General features: G+C 40.9%; 1 protein-coding gene across 1 annotated transcript in view; it reads left to right on the top strand.

Moving 5' to 3' along the window:
• Positions 1 to 20,957, top strand: part of SLC23A2 (solute carrier family 23 member 2) — a 64,270-nt gene extending 43,313 nt beyond the window's left edge. Inside the window, exons 10-16 of the mRNA XM_048512326.1 lie at positions 2,964 to 3,120; positions 4,581 to 4,728; positions 6,031 to 6,136; positions 10,646 to 10,775; positions 12,407 to 12,544; positions 13,918 to 14,013; positions 14,824 to 20,957. Coding sequence (XP_048368283.1) covers positions 2,964 to 3,120; positions 4,581 to 4,728; positions 6,031 to 6,136; positions 10,646 to 10,775; positions 12,407 to 12,544; positions 13,918 to 14,013; positions 14,824 to 15,044 — 996 coding nt within the window. The 3' untranslated portion in view covers positions 15,045 to 20,957. The remainder of the gene's footprint in view (positions 1 to 2,963; positions 3,121 to 4,580; positions 4,729 to 6,030; positions 6,137 to 10,645; positions 10,776 to 12,406; positions 12,545 to 13,917; positions 14,014 to 14,823) is intronic.
• Positions 20,958 to 21,170: the final 213 nt, after the last annotated feature.

The raw sequence follows: 21,170 nt of genomic DNA, 5'->3' as shown, positions 1-21,170 counted from the left end.
TACAGGTGGGGAGGAAGCAACTAAAAGCTTTTCTGCAAGTGTTTGGGAAGAAATTGATCACACCCTTAAATGAGATGTTGAGTATGATAGGTGACTAGAACACAAAAGCAGGAAACAAAGCAACAAATACTGTTGGAAGACTTTGGCCAGGAGCATGAAATGAAGCAGGAGAGCAACTTGTGGAATTCTGTGAAGAAAACATGTTGGTTATTGAATACACATTTCAAGCAACTGAACAGACAGTTCTATATGTGGACACCAGATGGCCAATACAGAAATTACATAGGTTACATAATTGGAAACAGAAGATGGAGCAGCTGTTGTCTCTGTTGAAATGAGACCAAGAACTGATTGGTACAAACCATGAATTGGTAATATCGAAAAGTAGAATAAAGCTGAAGAGAAACTTTAAAACGTTCATAGTGACAAAATGCAATTTGAACAACATTCCTGAAAAGATTAAAGACAATGTAAGGAACAAACTAATTTCAAGTGAATATGAGCCAGAAGAACTACAGGTTTAAAGCAAAAACGTTATTAAGGAAGAATGACCAAAGACTATTCCCGTAGCCAAATCAATGAAAAGCCTTGATGAGAAAACTCTTAAAATTGTTAAAGAAAGATGAGAAGCAAATATAAAAGGTGACAGAAATAGAATCAGAAGTCTAAATGCACATTCCAGCAACTTATACACATAAATAGAAAGAGAACTATTATAATGAACAGTGTAAAGAAATAGAAAAGAACAACAAAAATGGAAGAACAAGAAATCTGTTCCTCAAGATATAAGACATCAAAGGGAAACTTAAAGTATGAAAGATCAGCAAGGAAGTACGTTGACTAGACAGGATAAAGTTAATAAAAGGTGGGAATAATGCACTTAAGAACCATGTCTTCAAAGAAAAATCTTTTGAAGAACTCACAGTTTTAAAAAATACTACACTAAAGCAATTGGGAGAAACAAATCACAAGGAATAGATGGATATCAATAGAGCTAGTTCAAGCCTCAAAATGTATTCTACATTATTATGATTCATTTGAAATGTCTTGAAGGAGAGTTTTATGTATATTGTGTATGGCCAAATGTATATTGTGGACTCCTAAAAAAGACAAATACCGTATATACTCGAGTATAAGCTGACCCGAATATAAGCCGAGGCACCTAATTTTACCACAAAAAACTGGGAAACTTATTGACTCGAGTATAAGCCTTCGAACTTGACTCAGTAGCAGCTAAAAACAGAAGATTTGGGAGCAAGATGAGATAGAGTTTCTTAACAGAGTTTGCATTAGGGATGAGCAGCTTTCCAGCACTCTAGGAACACAAATGAACTACTGTTTCCTCCAAATGTAGAATAATTCTGGGATTCATAGCCATGCCAGCCTAAACTTTGCTCCAAAGAAAGTCTTTGTCTTCAGCAACATCAGTATTTGGCAGTAAACTACTGTATGAAGAATTGTATTCATCTAGAAGGCAACGCACCAATAACCCATAGGAGAGAAATGCCTTGGTTTCTTTTAACACACACACAGACACAGACACACACCCTAGTTGTAATGCTATGCAGGCTGTCCTTACAGCTTGTTTTTACAGCTCTCTGGTGAGTTAGGAAAAAAAGCAGCAACATGTTTACCAGATCCCCGCAGCAGCCCTAGCTCCGGCCACTATCTTGGAATTACCGTATATACTCGAGTATAAGCCAAGGGGGGCTTTTTCAGCATAAAAATGTGCTGAAAAAGTCTCCTTATTCGCGAGTATATACAGTAAGTGTGGATTCTAGATCAAATCAAGCCTGAACTCTCCCTAGAACCGTGGTGGCGAACCTTTGGCACTCCAGATGTTATGGACTACAATTCCCATCAGGTGCCAAAGGTTCGCCACCACTGCCCTAGAAGCTAAAATTATTAAACTGAGGCTGTCATGCTTTGGGCAGATTATGAAAAGACATCACTGGAAAGGCCATAATGTTTGGAAAAGTTGAAGGAAGCATGACCACGACACCATGATGGGTGGCCAACCTATGGCACTCCAGAAGTTCATGGACTACAATTCCCATCAGCCCCTGCCAGCATGGGAATTGTAGTCCATGAACATCTGGAGTGCCATAGGTTGGCCAACCTGGGGTATTATATAAAGCCAGAGTGTTAGCTACATTTCGTGAGGGTCTGTTTTCCCCACTTCCAAAAGGATATTATAGAGCTGGAAAAGCTTCTAAAAGGAGTTACAAAAATTACCTGTACCATGGGAGCATCTTCCCCACGAATGAAGGCATTTCAAATGTTTTGTAGAAAAGACTAGTATGGAGGCATATGGTGGAGGTTTGTAAAATGTATTAACTCACAAATTGGAAACTGGGGCTTATTTTAAAAAAAAGGTTGATAGCAAATTTGAAAAATAAATTCCCTCGTTGCATAATTTAATTTTGGGAATTAGTTCCTGTGAGATACAGTGATAGCTACTTATTCAGTGGTTTAAATGGGTGAAGCTGATCCACCTATGGTAATTAAATCTCGCTCTTGTGATGGTAATTAAATCTTGCTCACTCCCCTAATGCACATGAAGTACCTGCTGTCTGAGAAGTTCTGTAGACTGTGCTGCGGCATCTTCTAAGAATCCATCCTTTATTTTTTGTTGGCTCCTAAGATCCATTGGTTGTTTTTTTTTTGAGTTGATGAGTGTGTGTAGTGCTTCACTTTTGTATTAAAAGGATCAATGGCAATCTCTTAAGTGCTTATTTGGAGAAGTTCCCAGTTTTTGAAATTGTATAAAATATCCCCTTTTAGATTGGAAATGTGTTTTTAGAACAGTCCCATTTAAAGGGTGGAGGAGGGGACGAATCTGATAAGATTCCTGCTCCCAGTTGACATTTTCAATGAGATGTTGATAATGTGTCTCTTGGAGCTCATGAACTTTCAGTATTTTCTTGCAACGGCATGTAATGCTTTTCTCTCCCCAACAACAGATCATTCTTGCCATTCTGGTATCATGGTTGCTGTGCTTCATCTTTACGGTGACGGACGTCTTTCCTCCTGATAAAACAAAGTATGGATTTTATGCGCGCACTGATGCCAGGCAAGGAGTGCTCTTGGTAGCACCATGGTTCAAGGTTCCCTATCCATGTAAGCAGGTTTAGCAAACTTTTCTCCTCAAAACAAAGTATAGAAAGATGCTGTCTTTCTGTAACCACTTCACATTTATTGGATTTCTTCTTTTGTGTGCCTTGCATGAATACAGTAAAAAAAAATTACAAGTTCATTGGCATGTACTTGTAGAAATGAGTGTTTGGAATTGGATTCTGCATTAGTTTTCATTATTTCCTAGAGTTGAAAATGGAAGTAAACCTTGCTCAGCACCCATTGGAAACCAGTTTAAGCTTAAGTCCTTGGCTTTAAGCTGATTTTGATATGTTAATGCCAGTTGGATTAGCTGGAGGTGTCCCATAGCTCAGTGCTGGAGTGTATGCTTTGCATGTAGGTAAAACTGAGTGGAATTAACAGCAGGCAGAATCTTCACCTGTTTTTTTTAAAAGGTCACAGGTAAGATTGGGAAAGATTTTTTTTAAACTAAAAATTGAGAGAGCCACTGCCAAGCTTCTTTAACACATCATTTGATATCGGATCTTCTAAAACATTTGCGATGTTTTCATTGTGCTATAGCAATAATTTATAAATGGATTTCCTGGTGTGGTGAAGCCAATCCAGTTGTGAATAACTGATATAATGCAACATTCAGTGATGTGCAGATGCAGTCTACAGCCCATGTGGTGTAGTCCCTGGTCTTAAGAGCGGTGGACCCTAATCTGGAGAAAAGTGTTTGATTCCTACTCCTTCACATGAGTGGCAGACACTTATCCAATGAACTCTATTTGTTTCTCTGCTCCTTCACATGAAGCCTGCTGGGTGACCTTGGGGTAGTCACAGTTCTCGCCAAACTCTCAGCTCCACCCACCTCACAAAGTACCTGTTGTGGGGAGAGGAAGGGAAGGAGTTTTGAGTCTCCTTACAGGAGAGAAAGCAGGGTATAAATCTAAACGCTTCTTCAGTCAAAGTTAGGGTCAACTGTATTGTTCTGGATTGGTCGATTGTGTATGTTAAGCTATTGATAATGCAAAATAGGCTAAAGAACAATCCCTTCTTCTCTGGATACTTTGTTTACCACATGAGTATTGAAAGCTGATGGCAGCCCAGCCGGACCAGTCCCCAAAATAAGGTGGTCTGGTTTCTGTTGAGCCTACCAAATAAAAACCAACTTACGTTTATGCTATAGTTTTATGAGGAAAAGGGGAAAGATTGCATCATATAGATACAACACATGTGTCTTCATATTATTTTTTATAATATGTACATTTACCTGTCTGCATGTTATGTCTAACTGCATGCTGGAAACCCTTACCATTAGGCGGCACTCATGTGATGGTGACCCCAGAGCCCTGTGGAAGAGGTCAGTTTCTGTGTGTGTAGAGAACTGAGTCACACTCTAGAATAGAGGTTGGCCCTCCCTGGTCTTAAGAGCCTCTTGATATCTTAAGAGACAATGCTTAAATATACCAAGAAAGATTTCATCCTTCTTGCTTTCACAGTTCAGTGGGGATTACCAACTGTTTCAGCTGCAGGCGTCATTGGGATGCTCAGTGCGGTGGTTGCCAGCATCATCGAGTCAATTGGTGATTATTATGCCTGCGCAAGGTTATCTTGTGCTCCTCCACCACCAATCCATGCAATAAATAGGTAAGAAGTTTAAACTGCCTTGTCTGTTCTGTCACTACAAAACAGGTACTGGTTTGATGTGAAAGGATTACCACGGAATTCTGTTGTTGGCAGGGGTTTTTTTACAGCTGCAGGTGTTTATAGTTTAATGTTTCAGCGTCACAGATCTGATACCGCAAACGGCTTTCATTTCACTTTACATAACCTCGAGCATCTTTTTTCCCCTGGAGTGGTTCACACTTGCAGCTGCTAGTCACAAGGTCTTGAGTAATCAGGAGGTTAGCATGTATGTGTGACTCAGCCCAGCAAAGCCTTACACATCTGCTGTGCAGGGCAGGGCTTCTAGAGCAGGTGGTAGAGTTTCTCCTCAGGCTTGAGCCCTATTACTTCTTTAGATGTTAATCACTACTAGTTAAAGAGCTGTGGGGTTTTTTGGGGGGGGGGGTTTCTACACTTCTGCACGATCCAACTAATTGTTTTGCCCTCAGGAACATCTTGCAAAATAAATTTCTGTACCCTGTTGTTGCAACAGTGGAAGTAGCACTCAGCCGGGTTTTTTAAAAAAATGGATGATACAGTTAACATTGACAAGATGGAAGCTTGAAGGAGCAGATGGCTTTTGGGGGGAGCTGAAGGCTGGGCCCAAACTGGATGAGACTACCCGCACTCATACACATCTGAAGCAAGAGTATATCCCAGGCAAGCCTCTTGGCTTCTCCTGGGGCTAATATTCTGAAAGGACTGGTAGGGTTAACTATGAACTCCTGCTTTACACAAAGTCGTTAACCTGCTCCTCCCTAAAAAAGCAGACCAAGTCAGTATAAGTGCAGGGCTACACTGACCTGGCCTTCTTTTCAATAAAGGAGTGTGGCAATGATGCCCCCTCCCACTAGGTGGTGTCATACTTTTAAAAAGGAATGTGTGTTTAAGTTCCCTAGCATTGCACAAAAGGAACTGGCAAGAGACCTAGGAAGTTACAGTAGATTGGATTAGCCAAAGGCGCAAAGACCAGGAAGATGGCATGGGGAGTTTTTTTTTTAAATGTAAAGGGTACACTTTTTCTTGGTTTCTTGACTTGATCTTTTTACTATAAGTAGATGGGTGTGGTTTTTTTCCTTTTGTGTGTGTGTGTGTGTGTGTGCCATAACATAAAGATCCCTTTGCTTTATTTTGTTTATTCTGAATTATGAGAGTATTCGACACCACACCACATCCTCTTATTTTAGCAGCTGAACACTCAACCCATATTAGAGAGGCTGCCCAGTCCTGGCTGATGTTTTCTTCTTTGTGGCTTATAACCTCTCAACTATTTTTCAATTACAGAGGCATTTTCATAGAAGGCCTTTCTTGTGTACTGGATGGCATATTTGGTACTGGAAACGGATCCACTTCTTCGAGTCCTAATATTGGAGTCTTGGGAATTACAAAGGTACTGGGTGCATTCCTCATAGTATTTCTATTTGTTACAAAAATCATGTTTGGTACACCTTCTTTGGAAGATTCACTTGCACTTGCTTAAGGAAGACAGAGGAGCTTCTTCAAGGATTAGAGCTGTACAGAAAAGGCATAGCTCTGATTGCTCTGAATTTTTAGACATGTGTTCTAATTCCAGTTAAACATTTGGAGTTAATTTAGCCTCCAAGTTGTACTCTTCAGTGCCCTTTCTGCAAATAATTATCCCTTCTTCTTGTCATCAGGACAGTTCAGCAAAAGGATGAGGTATTTCACCCACTCTGTCCATGGTTGATTTGCCATTTGCCATGATCAATTTTGATTATAGATGAGATTCTTTATTTATAGCCCTTCTTTCTCATCGAGACTCAACACCTATTACAGAATTAGAAAACAACACAATAGAAATCAGCAGAACACATAAAGCAAACAGTACAGTGCTGGAATACAAAATAAGGGGAAACGGCTTCAATTTTTTAGAAGTTGGCAGAGCAGTTTTATACAGAATGACATTCTCCTAAATCCGTTGAAGTAAATGAGCTTAGAAGGGTGCAACTCTTGTTAGATTGCCTTATAAACCTGCCGTATTCCTTTTATTAAAAAGAGCCCTCTTGCATAATTCAGTTTTACTGAATTTCCGTTAATTAAGCCAAGCCCAAAACCAGGATTCCATCTTTCTGGCATCAGTTGTCAAAATCTGTGTAAGAAGCTCTTTCTGTTATGGCGTGGAACGTCTCTGAATGTCTCGGGGCTAAACTGCCTAGGATGATGTAAGACTCGTGTTAAATTTGGGCCTGCTGACGCACTTGTATATTACAGGCGCAGGTGTGCATTGAGTTCTAAAGGATAAAGGTGTGCACAAGTGATGGGGGTGGTGGGAAGAACGAATGTCTTTCTTGTCCCTTCCTCCAAAAACCTTTCTCCTCAGCCAGGCTCACAGCCAGAATTGAAGTGCTGGAGGTGGGATCACATGGAGGAACAGTGGGCTAGGTGGGGCGGGTTCAGTATCTCCTACGTGTGCACTTCCTCTGCATCACCCACCAGCTCTGAAATGTTGTTGAGACAGGCCTTTATTAAAAGGCATGGGGATGCTGCCGTCACATATTATCTGGCACTTGGCCGACACTGTCAACGTTTGAAAGTGTCAACACTGCCATCTGCTGGATGTGTCTCCTTTGATCATTTTAAGAAAGAGATTTGCGCAAGAAAATGAAAGCAAACCTTGTTAACGATGGACTAAGGGACAGCCTTCCTTAAAAGATGCCCATGCCTAAACCCTAACATATTCCCACAGTCTAATTGTACATGTAACTAGGAGATTTTAAATATGCACACTTATTTGTATTTCCCCCTATGTGATTCTGAGTGCCTAGGGCTGGGTATACATATAAAGAGAGAGATTCTTTTTTTTTTTAAGTCATGTCTTGAAATCTCACTTCTATGCCAGCCTAACATTGGTAATTAAAAATAATGCAAATAGGAACAAGTTGGCATGCTTTCTATTTTTACTGTGTGTTGCCAAGATTAAAGAAGAAAAGGAAATGGCTGCAAATAGTGCTACCAAACAGGTAACTATCTTCTGCATTATAAGGTGCTGTTTTTAGAGCCTGAAGTGGAATGTGAATGTGCTTATGTGACGCAATACATTTGATCCTTTTTACATAAAATGTGCTTTTTCACATTCTACTTGTCTGCTTGGTTGAAATGTAAAAAAAGCACAAGTTGGAAAAAAACACACACAAGGTTAAATAAAACCTCTGTGGTACAGGTTGGCCACTTACCAAACTTTGAGGCTACCTGTAAGACAAACTCAGTGAAGGATTCCAGAGTTCTCAGTCTAGTTGTTGTTGGTCTAGACCAGGGGTCTGCAACCTGCGGCTCTCCAGATGTTCATGGACTACAATTCACATCAGCCCCTGCCAGCATGGCCAATTGGATTTGTAGTCCATGAACATCTGGAGAGCCGCAGGTTGCAGACCCCTGGTCTAGACCACACATTGCATCAGCCGCGTGATCTCCATGGGTCCTTGTAGCCAAACAGCTGCAAATTCCCCATCGGAACTCACTTTAGAAGGAACAAAAGGCCAAATACAAATCAGGACCACAGTGCAGTTCTCACAGGGAGCTCACAGCTGATGTCCTTCAACAGTCCTTGTGGCAGTCATGTGGCTGATATAACCTATCAACCTGTTTGGTCTGTTGTAGCTAACATGCAGTGAAGGGATTAATGTGTTGTTCTCCCATTGCTGGTTGGCCATTTTGAGTTTGTATTGGATGCATTTACAGATTCTTGCCATTACTGTTTCACACACCCAAATCCTAGGACTTCCATTTGTAAACAGAACGATGTCAAGAGACAGCCAAATAGTCAGACATTGGTTGTCCTAAGTCCTTTTTCTCACAAGGCCAAAAGTAGACCTTGTCAGATTAAAATATCCAGTCATGGGGTCATAACAATTTAGAAATAAAAGCTGTTTTAGAAAATATCTCTTTGGAAAGCATCTTCAGTACTGTGCGTGCACCATTCCAGTCGCTCTTTGTAACTGATCTTTCCCAGTCAAAGAAACTAAAGGAGGTAGCAGCTAGATTGGATTCCAGTGCTGCCTTAGATATCACCAAGTTTCTTTCAGATCTGATGAAGGGAGCTTTAACTCTCGAAAGCCAATACCCCGAAAAATGTATTGGTCTCTAAGGTGCTACTGGGCTCGAGTCTGGCTGTTCTACTGCAGACCAACACAGTTACCCTTGAAACAGTTAAGCAATGAAAGAAACCTTTTCCCAGAAGAAGAATGTGATGCTTCAAAACACATCATGATTATCACATGTACTCTGATGCTAATGTCCGAAGGTACTGCACAAAATCTTTTTGAGGAATGCATCCGCCCTTCTCCTAAGACTGCTTGTTTGGAGTGAAGCGTCTTATTACTAAGTTATGCTCCTCAGAGAGTGAAGCCTCAAGCAGTGGAAGTATCTGTGCTTTATTTGCATTCTCTTGCATAACTCTACCGGAATAATCTCTTGAATTGAAATGCCAATTGAGACAGTATCATGATGTGGGACCACATGATAACAGAACTGGATGATAACTGATCTGCACTTTCACCCAATTAAGTAATCACTGACAAATATGTCCTTAAGTATTTCCTTGTTAAAATAAGGATGGTTCCACATTACATTATATTTTTCATGAGGGCCCTTTCCACACAGGCGATTTACAGCAGCCCAGGGACGGCAAAAACGCCATCCTGGCCACCTGGGAGCAGCGTGAAGCCACTCCTATTAACCTCGCAAAACTAGCGAGGTTTTTCTAAAGCACCGTCTTCCCGTCGACGCAGTGCGAACAGCACTGACAGGAAGATGCTGCTTTCCCCCTCCCCTCCACTCACCGTCCTGTCCTTGGTCGCTCTGGAGGGCTGCAGAGACCCGCCCACGCTGCCCTCCGACCCCTGGAAGGAGTTGGAGAGAGCGGCGTGGGCCGCGAAGGTCCCTGCAGCCCTCAGAAGCGACCAAGAGACAGGGCAGGTGAGAATGGAGAAGCGATTTTCCCGCTTACCTCTCCGGCTGAGGGGAAAGTGCCGGCCGCTCACATGCTAGCAGCATAAATTATGCCGGCGGAGGCTCGGATTTGCGCATGTGCAAAAAGGGCCTAGGTTTTAATAGATAAGCCAAAGAACGATGTTGGCAACATTTTGCTTTCATATGCATTCTCTCTCTCTCTCTCTCTCTCTCTCTCTCTCTCTCTCTCTCTCTCTCTCTCTCTCTCTCTCTCCCTCCCTCTCCCTCCCTCTCTCTCTCTCTCTCTCTCTGTGGTATATTTTAAAGACCTGTTTGTGATCATTTTCTAAACTTAAACTAGTACCAGCATTAGACTTTCTTGGTGAGGACAGCAAAAGCGCTATTGAGGTTTCTTAGGGATAGTGTCCTCCTAAGTATTCTTCCTTTTCCTCTCCCACCAGCGTAATTGATTGTTTCCTGTTTCTCAGGCTTGTTCTTATGAATTAGTCATGAAATAATTGTAAACTGTCTTCTTCTTGTGGGCAGGAAAGTTAAGTAGTTTTTCACTTTGCTGACAGCCAGAGCAGCTGCTTATTTTATTTTAAAAGTATCATTATTTTGTAATCACTATTACAATAATAATAATAATAAAATTGCAAAAAAAGTCATGAGTAGTGATGGCTACAAACCTTGTTCATGGATTCAGAAGAACCATTTGAATCTTTAAATGCTTGCATCACGTAGCATCTCTTCCTTCTGAAGGGTCTGCTGTATGAAAATGATAGCCATTTTTGAATTTGCAGTGTGACAACAAGGAATTAATAAAATGGCAGCAATTTAAATCCAAGCAGAAATTATTTTCAGCATTTCAGAAATCCCATAACTTCAAAGCAAGGTTTTAAAATTCTGGCATGGGGGGGCTCAAATTTTCATTGGCCATAAAATTCCTGCTGAAATATCTCTAAAGTGTTTTACTTTTCTCTTGTTGTAGGTTGGAAGCAGGCGTGTTATTCAGTATGGAGCAGTCTTTATGCTGCTGCTTGGAACGGTTGGCAAATTCAGTGCTTTGTTTGCATCTCTCCCCGATCCAGTGCTTGGAGCTCTTTTCTGCACCCTTTTTGGTAAGGGATTCTATCCACATTATTTTATCTGTTAACTCTGTAGGTATCCGTGTTATCCAAGCCATGTCGGGCCTTTCCCTGGAAAGAGGATTTGTCCTCATTGAATTTCTCTGGTGATAAAACCTTAACTTGAGTATGAATGGAAAGTTCATCCTTACTCTGATGCTCATCTCTAGGCATGCTTCTTTAGATATTGCCTGAAATTTTGGGAATGCAGAGTTTTAAGATACATGTCAATATACTTTTTGAATGGTATATTGAGTTTTATATCTGTTCTAGCATAATGTTTTGAGAGTAAAAGCATCTGACCAAATGAAACGCAGAACAACTGATACTCACCAGACCTCCCAGAAGCATCTATGGTCCAGATCAGTGTTTAAAAACTGTATACCTGCACCAGCTCCATAGTAAACACAGTGGATTTGGACTCCCAATTTAGAAGGGGAGAGCAAAGAGATGTGAAATGAGGTGGCTGTTCTTGTTTTTGCCTGGAAGCATCAAAATCTCTATACAGCATTTATTAATGTGACAAGCACTGTCATAATGTGTCACCACCGCAACCATGTCACGTATAGCTAATTCTGTTAGAGCACTGCGGAAGCTTAGGAAAATAGTTGCTATAACACAACATACAGAATGTGATTTGTATTGGAATACTGAGTGGTGCAGAAGTTGAACCCCGTGGTGTGTGCCACAAGGGAATTCTGCTGCTACATTCTTGATGATGTAGCATCGTACATCTGATGAGTGTATTGAGTAGCCTCAACCTCTTCTGCTTTTCCATCTTTGCAATAGCACCTCTTCTCTGACAGTCAAAGCAAGCAGTCTTCCTTCAATTTCAGTCATTTTCCATTTTTCTCTCCTCTGTTGATGACTCCTCCATGTGCTGTAGGTGATTTAATATGATATTGCTAAGTTCAGTAGCACCTTAGAAACCAACAACAAGCTTTCAAAAGTCAAAGCTCTCTTGGGCAGATGGTGATCTGGAATGGCGGAATGGTGATCTGAGTCTTATATCCCATATTGTGATTGATGTTGGTACACTTTGATATAGTTAAAAGTACAGACAGCATGTCAGATGGAACAAAAATATCTCAACCAGGTTGGAATTTGGAATATTTATTATTTCTTCTGGGGCAATTAACATGGCCACAGCTTGATTTTCTATAACACGGCAGTCTTCAAGAATGCAAGTAGCATGTTATGGCAGAATTATCTGTATGTCCTTATTAATTCCATATCACAGATGGGGCAGCAAAGGCCATAAAAGCTTTTCCAAGACCTTGAATATCACACAAGGCAAAACTTTTAGCTTTCAGTGGTGTCTCTTTTTAGTTGTATGGTTGAGTCTGCCAGTTGTCTTCACAAAATCTTAATTTTGCCTTCCAGTGGTAGGCTTCAGAAAGTTTTAGACTTCTGCATAATATTCAAATTGCATAGAATGTAACAACCAAAAGCAGTTTTTCTCTGAATGCATTTCCATCAAAATCCACTCTCAGCTTGACTGTGGATGGCTGAAGCATTTTCTGTAAACTAGACTTTTCAGATTAATTAGTAGATTAAGTGCACTTATTTGGAAGAAGTCGTATTAACACCTCAAAGCTAAAACTTATTTGTGTATCTTTGTTCAGGGATGATTACTGCAGTAGGGCTGTCAAACCTTCAGTTCATCGATTTGAATTCTTCCCGGAACCTCTTTGTGCTGGGCTTTTCTATCTTCTTTGGATTAGTCCTTCCGAGTTACCTCCGACAAAACCCTTTGGTCACAGGTACAAAGTTTGTTCCTTTGCCTTCTTTCCCGTGAAAGAAAGCAGTCTTTCCCTGCTGTGCATAGCAAAGATTTCCACTCAAAGAGCAAATAGAATTTTTTTAAATCTGATGTTACGTTTTCACACAAACTCTGAGCCATAACGTATGATATATTGAAAATATCAGTCTGTTCTTTCAATTAGGACTGCTTTTTATTAAAAAATGGAAACTTTAGCTGCATGTCAAAGTTTGGCCTCTAGTTCTTGGGGTTCTTGAAACATGTGGGCGCTTTCACACATGCTGCATAATACATATTTCAATCCACTTTGTAGATGAATTTTACTGTGTAAAGCAGCAAAATCCACTTGCAGACAGTCGCTTTCAAGTGCCTTGAAAGTGCATTATTAAGCATGTGCGGTAGCACCCATTAGTGCTGACCAGAGGAAAATGCTGGGTGTCTCCATCTGTGTCTTACTTAATCAAAAATACTTTCGTAAGCCTGGATGTTCCACAGTACTGATAATGTATTGTTGAAGGCTTTCATGGCCGGAATCACTGAGATGCTGTATGATTTCCAGGCTGTATGGCCATGTTCTAGCAGCATTCTCTCCTGACGTTTCACCTGCATCTGCGGCTGGCATCTTCAGATCATCCTCTGAAGATGCCAGCCACAAATACAGAGTAATATCAGGAAAAGAATCCCTGCTAAACCATTCATACAGCTTCCCAGGAAACCACACAACTTACCTCAGTACTACTGATAATGCTTGCACTTTTCTTTTTTGTTAGGCTATTTTGGGTCTGATGAAAATTTTCAGCATTAATCACAAAAGCATTTTTATCTACAAGAATTTAAAAAAAATAATGATAGCTGGTTAGCTAAAATCAGACCGTTAATGGATTACCAAAATAAGTTGAGTCAGTACTGCTGTTGCTGATATATCTGGATTAGGATCTGTATGAGCTGTAGACTCTCTACCAGGTGGCTTTTGCAACTTGTGACAGGTTGTGACCTGTTGCAGTCCTGTTGTGTTGATGGGCTGGAGAGGGAAGAACACTTAATAAAGCCACTCCCAAGTACCCAGTATTCAAAGGCAGGTGTGACATGATAAGATAGAAAACTGACCAGGGTCCTATTAATCTAGTCCGGTTGTTTCTTTCAGATAGTCAGATGAGGAAATCAGATGACCTGGCTCTTTTGTGTACTATGTCCATGTCCTTTCGATCTCACATTGGGAGAAAGGTGCCACAGAAATCTTTGTGCGCGTGGCATAGAGGCTTATGTGTGCATTAAGTAAACCACTGCTCAGGCTGCTCTGCCAGCTGCTTCTCTGTGATGTTGGATTCCTATGATTATGTGTTAACTTCTTTTCTTTCTGTTTTGTTTGTGTAGGAATAGTCAGCATTGATCAAGTGCTCAATGTTCTTCTTACCACAGCCATGTTTGTTGGGGGTTGTGTAGCATTTATTTTGGACAACACAATTCCAGGTCAGTCATGCAGAATGCCACTCCCTTTTTCTCTGTGCCTCAAAGATATTTAATGCTTGGCAGAAAATCCAGATCTCTGTTCACATAGATCAGGGGTAGGGAACCTGCGGCTCTCCAGATGTTCAGGAACTACAATTCCCATCAGCCCCTACCAGCATGGCCAATTGGCCAATGTTCATTTCATTGGCCAATGTTCATTTCATTGTGTTGCTATAATAGAACCTGCCAGTAGATTGGGTCCTGTGAGACTGTCTCCTTTAATGGAGCCCAAACAACTCTCCAGCTAGGGTGCTAGCTTTCTAAAAGTGCTGCTTTTGTTTGGAGATGACACAAATGTGCCTAAAACTTGTTCCCCTCTAAAAAATAAAAATTCAAATGTTGCATAGTTTGCATAAAGTGTACAAGTCTTTCATCCAGTTAAAGGGCCCTCACTCCCTTATGGATCTTCAAGATCATAACTCTAGACAGCAGCACATGGAAGAGCTAACACCTTCTTTTCTCTTCCTGGCAAAGCACAGAAGGCCGTTCATGGAGCCCACAAATCAGGGAAGGCTTTAAGTACCCTGTTCAGGTTATGCTGGTAGAACTGTGCTTTTCAATAAGCACCCAAGCCAGTTGCTTTCCTTGTACAAAGAAATTCACTTTTTACATCTCTCGTACACTTCTTGAAGTTGTCTAAGCCCTGCCTACCTCACAAAGTGCCTGTTGTAGGGAGGGGAAGGGAAGGTAATTGTAAGCCACTTGGAGATTCCTTATAGGTAGAGAAAAGTAGGGTATAAAAAACAATTCTTCATTCCTTCTGAAATTCAGGAAGTCCCGAGGAAAGAGGAATCCGGAAGTGGAAGAAAGGAGTGGGCAAAGGCAGCAAATCCATGGATGGCATGGAAACCTACGACTTGCCTTTTGGCATGGAAGTGATCAAGAAGTACAGATGTTTCCGTTTCTTGCCCATCAGCCCGACCTTTATGGGCTACACATGGAAGGGCTTCAGGAAAGAAGCCCAGGAGGAGGACTCGGAGGCTACCGTATAGCCCCTGCCGACAACACCTCCCTTCCATTCTTGCTGTAGTTATAGACAGATCTGCAGTTACTTGCTGATTTTTATTTTATTTTGTATATTTGCATTTTAAATTCTGGAACCAGAGCCGAGACAGATTCTAAAAATAGCTTTCCTGTGGTGGGCAGTGATCGCCATCTGTAATGTCTCTCTTTAGTGAACATGATGCTTGGCTTTATTTTAAAAACTTTGTTTAAACAAGTTATCCCAAATTTTAGCACAGTGGCTGATCTATTGGAAAATTTAAATCCGGCTTCAAAATAGCATTAGCAAAATAGCATTAGCAAAATAGCAATGGTAAATAGCATTTCCATAAACGCAGTGTCCTGTTTGCACGAGTTACATTCCATTTCTTTACCCCTCGTGAACCTGCAGTCAGTTCTTATTTCTGACAAACTGTAGCAGAGCATGTCATAGCGGGCAGTACTTTTGAAAGTTTTTTTCCCAACAATAGGAATAGAATTGCTGTACTGATAACTGATGCCCTTTAGTACATGGTTTCTTTGCATAAGAGCAATAGTGGAATTTTTTAAAAATTGACATTGATCCTGGAACTCTCGGTCAGACTGAAGATTTCAAAGCCTAAAAGTTGCTGGGTGTGTCTTGAGCTGTCACTCAGTTGCACATCCTTTATCTGGCAATAGGAACACCTGAGCACTTCATGTATTCCACATCCCAGCACTTAATGTATTCCACAGAATAGCTATTAAAGACCTAGAGTCACTAGACCTCAAAAGGATAATCCAGGTAGTGTCTATTTTATCTCTAGATTTTTCTAATTTGTTTTAAGACGGTTGGAGGCAGAACAATTCTGCTGGTCTTTGTCTTTTTTTAAAAAAAAATTTTTTCTGAGCTGAACTGAACATCTGACCTTTTAAAATAACAGATGAGACGTTATGTATGACATCACTGTCCACCAGGTGGTTTAACGGGTATTGGGGACCCTCTGCGGGTGCCATTTGACTTTATTTTCCTGTATTAGTCTTGGCTCTGATGTTATGTGGCTGTTAATACTCATCATGCATTCATAATTATTAAAATGTTATTCCAGTTTAATGTTCTTACTATTGCAAATTAGTTTCTAGACATCAATATTTTGTCTGTATGTATGGCTTTCCCCCCTTTATTGTGTCCCAGAAAGTGTTTTGTTCAAAGCTGTGGAAAGATTTGTCAGGGAGGCATTGAGATAAGTGTTCTCTCAAGGCCAGTATGCTCTGAGGTACTTGCTTTGCTGTATCCTTTGTTTTTGAAGCAAATAATGTAATTTTTTTTCATCAGACTCCTAAAGTTGGCTACTAAAAAAAGAGCAGAACAGCCTTTGTTTTATCTCTGAAGCTATGGGGGGGGGGTTGGGTTGGGTTGGTGAAAGGCCTCAAAGGGCCTTGGTGTATCGGTATTGAAAGGTGCATAATGGGAATGAAGCGGTCAGTGGTGTATATTTCACCATGTTTCCTGCCATTTGTGCGGCATCCTTCTTGTAGCGATTTTGTTTTGGTGAAATTCAGATTAGTTTCACTTTCTGATCTCTGTTCAACTTGTTTTTCAATAGTTTGCCAGGTTGGAGTCAAATTAAAATAAGGCAACAAAAAATGATTATGTTAGGGCTGGCACGTAGTCTTTTAGAGGTCCTCTTGCATCCTTGGGAACTGCTTGTGAGTTTTGGTTGACAGTGCTACAGCAGTGATTCTGTGCATACTGACATAGGAATAAGTTTCATTGAGTACAGTGGGACTTGCTTCGATGTAAATATGTAGAGGGTAGGACTGCATCTTGCTCTTTTCCTCCCTGTGTTTTATGTGCAACCAAAGAAATGGAGGAGGACAACCATCTCGGTTGAATAGTGGTTATATAATTATGTCAGATGCCAAAGCCCATCCTCCCCCCCCCCCCGCCCCCATGCTGGTCTTGTTCATGGCTGGCCTCTCTTTTCTCCTCCGGCTAAAGAACCAGTTGTACCTTAATGCAGAATCAAAATATTGCTGAAGGTGACTTACAAACAGGGTTTGTTGAGGAGCAAGTTCCGAGGAACTTGGGCAGGAATAAGTCCTCAGTGGATTGTGTCCAGCATTTTTACATGAGATACGTGGTCTAGTCAGAACCCGTGTGTTTCAAGCATCTTAATATTGTGTTAATGTCCATCTCCTTGCTTGACTGTATTTTAAAAAAAATCTTTGGGTGAAATGGAACCAACAGCTGGTTCATACATTGCACAGAAGTGACTCATATTTCCTATCTCACTGTAGCCATGATGTGTGAATCTCAGCTAACTTGAAAGGCTTACAGTGACTGTATTAACTGCACCAAACTGTAAGTATGCAGTAGAGGCGAGCACATTTGCCAAAGATTTGCATTGCTTGCAAACAGAATCTGGTTTTTCAAAATGATTCTGCTGGAAAAATCCCAGACTTGAGGGAAGATGGATTTGTTTTGATTTTAAAGGTGAAGTGACGAAAGCCAGCCTTCTGAGCTTGTAAAAGCAACCACCAGAGGGTGCTGCAAACACCTGTAGTAGTTAGTAAAGGTTTTAATGGCATGGATGCTTGATGGTAGGCTGCTATGAGGAGAGGACTCCGAACGTTGAGTATTTCTAAAGTTGAGATAATAAAGGCGGAATTAATGCCTACCTTTATTTTGTCTTGTAAAAAAGACCCCCTCCCCCAAAAGGAAGTTTCTGATCAAAGATTGCAAACTGTCATGGTCACAGCTGACTGTAATGTGAAGCACCTCAGAAGCAGCTCTTGCGTGGCCAGGCAGCACATAAGACAGCTAATGGGGCGCAAGCTGCCAGGGAAGATCTCCGGCAAAAATGCCGTTGAAATGAAAGAGCGTAGCATCCATTCATTTCAAGAGAGCATCAGCAGGAGAACATCATCCCAGTATCCTGAGCCTGCGTTAGTTGAGAAGGGGGCGTTATCATTTGGTGTATCTGTATCAGGCACCGAAATGTCTTCAGATCTGCTCTGCTGCTTGCATTTGTACAGAGAGAATTCTGGGATTTCCTTTGTGTTCAAAGGTCTGTTCTGGTGTTTGGAGGTTAAATGAACCTTGGCTGGTGATTGATGGGCTTCAAATGTTTATCATTCTGTACTGAACTAGCGTAATAGCTGGATGCTTACATGTATCCTATTGTTATATGTAGCTGGAAGAGAGTAAAAAAAGGCTGTGACTGCTTTAAATTATATCTTTGCATGTGGCTGCCTGTCTTTTTCTATGAGCTAAATTAAACCAGACTGTCTAGAGAGGATGCCCAGTGGAAGGGCTGGTGAAAAAGCACTGACAAATGTCCACAACAAGAAGCAAATATCCATGACAGAAGTAACTGCTGTGTCATGCCAATGATGTATAAACCATATATTCAAACTGAAACCAATTTGGGGGCTTTTGTATGTACACTGTAAACTTATGTTAATATTTTGGTTAAATTAAGTACTCTCGACAAAGATCTTTGAATGTGTCTTATAAAATGATGCCTCTTGAATTTATATTTAATTGCTAATTTTATCAGTGGTTGAAAAAAAATGTACTATTCAAATTGGACTAAGCTGCATCAGGGAGGGCATTTTTAAATTTACATAGTCAATTTGTTTTACACCGTTTAATACTAACTTTCAATATGGCGACTTTGTACATGAATATTTCAGTATTTTATTTCCATAGACTTAAAAAAAAAAAAAAGACAACAACAACCAACCAGTAACATTTCCTCCCAGGATAATTGTCACAGGATTTCTGGGTGGGAGTGATTTGATTGTCATGACAGTGTCATGTGGTGATAGAATTTCTTCATTGATGAATTCCTAGCAATTGTGTATACTTTATTTACCCATGCTTATCTTAATAACTGAAAATAAAAAGAGCTCTTGATTACCTTCTTACTTAAAACATAGGGTACTGGCAGGTAGAGGTTTAAATAGTGGCGAGAGAAAAAGTTGAAAATGGAGCTGGCTCAACTTAGGAGATAAGGTGTGCAGCCTCCCTCCCCGGTTGGTGGATTTGGGTTCTGGCCCCCAGAAAGGTAGCAGAGTGGCAAACAGTCCTGTTCTGTGGTAAAGTTCTCCTGTGCAACCCTCACAAATGTTAACTACAGTGCTTTTGTACAGCACGCCATCGGTTTCAACTGAGGCTTGTGTAGGAGGATTTCCCTGTGGATTGCATGCCAAGTTAATTGGGGTTTGTGCGCAGATGGGGAAACACCTTTGGCATTAGGCACCACAGCACCTTAAGCCAGCTCTGATTGAGAACCAGTTATGCTGCAAAAGAGGTCAATTAGATGCAAGATTCAGCAGCCAGACTAAAACGTACCAGCTTCTTACTCATGGCATAAACCAGACTGTGATCTTCTGCCATCTATGAAGTGCCATCCTCCAACAGTGTAGTTTTGGGTTGCTACCTTCTTCCTCCACCCCCCTCTGTTTCCACCTCATGTTCAGGTCTACACCAGCCATGTCTTCTGAGCGAGCATCACAATGACATATGGGGTTACCAAAAGGCATGCACAGGGCTTAGTGGGGTGTGTGTGGGGGGAAGAGTACAGTGGTAGGAAAGGCATGGCATTAGAAGCTGTGGGGTTAGGTTTTTTGCCTGGAGCAAAGCCTAAATTACTGGCTCCTGTGTGTTGTCGTTTTTTTACTGCAGTTTGTTGCAGTGGTGGACTTGGGGAAGACGGGGGGGGGGGGGCTGTTTTTCCCAGCCAGAAAGCAGATGATGCAACCTGCTTGTACGCATGTATCAGAATGCTTGTTATTTACTGGCCAATTTAAAATCAAAGGGCCCCTCCTCCATCCTTGCTTTAGGTGTAAGGACCAACCTCCTTCACAAGTGACTCTCACCTCTGTTGGAGCTGTGCCTCCAACCTGGAGCAAAGAGCGCATGCAAAATATTCTGATGAGAAGTGCTAAGACCCTGGAGGGAGGGACTCTTGGTGGCAAATTCTAACATGGGGAAGCGGCCCTTTGCCATTGAATGTTCACTTGCATTCCAAAGCATCTCAATATGGATGACAGACTAGCATGAAAAATAAAAGCTTTTTCTTTTTTCATCAGTGGCCTTCTTGAATTAAAACATTCAACCATTAAACACGGTGGGGGGGAGGTATGAGAGAGCAAGCCTCTGCATAAAATATATACTCGTAGTTTTTTTTTGTCTTCGCATGGTGCATGTTGCATATAAAGCTGCTCACTCAAATATTTTTTAACATGCCTGGACAGAGGACGACAAATACGCTGGGGCTTCACCTTTGCAGCGCTAGATCCTTTGTCATTTGTGCTGTGAGGGGGCCATGTATTAGCCAATATTTAGCTTCTGCCCATTGGTTGGTCTCTCTCTCTCTCTCTCTCCCTCCCTTCCTTTACATACCGTAACAGTACTGGACTGCTTTAAGTATTGAGAATTCATCTTTGGCAACATTCAAAACATTCCGGTATCGTTATGATTTTTATTGTGACTGTGATTCGTCAACAGTACATATTTGATAGCAGAGAATTGCCTTGTCTTATCGTTTGGCATCTTTCCAAATAAACCATCTTGCCAATCCAAACTATATTGTACTTTATGTTTTGGCCTCCTCATGAAAACCTTTGATGTAACAAACCTGACTGTTTTTTTGACAGTGGGGATATTTTTTTCCATAAGTTTCGTGAATGACTAACTACACAGTCTCAAGTTACATTCCAAGTTGGGTTTTTTCTTTGAGATGTGTAAATTCTTTTATTGAGATTTTTATGAATTGTTTTGGGCTTTTTTTCTAACATTGCTTTATTGAACGTTGAAATATTTTAAAAATATGTTAATATTTGGACAAGATGTTGTGAATAATAGTAGATAAAAGCTATTTTATTCTGTATTTTTAAAAGCTGTTCAGTATAAATAAAAGCTGACATAGATGCAACTTTGCAACTGGATTAGAGTGGTCATTTCCCCCCCGAAAAAGGTTGTTATGCTGGTAATTGAGAATGTACATATGTGGCTTTTGATGCTGTGTATCTCAAAAACCAAGAAACCCGTTTTCCTTTGTTTTAGTATCAACTCGCATTATTATTTGTGGCCCTGCCATCAACTGCAAAAATCTCCAATAGAACATGATATTAAAATGCAGTTGACA

The sequence above is a fragment of the Sphaerodactylus townsendi genome, linkage group LG12, assembly GCF_021028975.2.
Source record: "Sphaerodactylus townsendi isolate TG3544 linkage group LG12, MPM_Stown_v2.3, whole genome shotgun sequence".
NCBI lineage: Eukaryota > Metazoa > Chordata > Lepidosauria > Squamata > Sphaerodactylidae > Sphaerodactylus > Sphaerodactylus townsendi.
The sequence above is the reverse complement of the archived record's forward strand: the minus strand, read 5'-3'. Positions and strand labels throughout refer to the sequence as shown.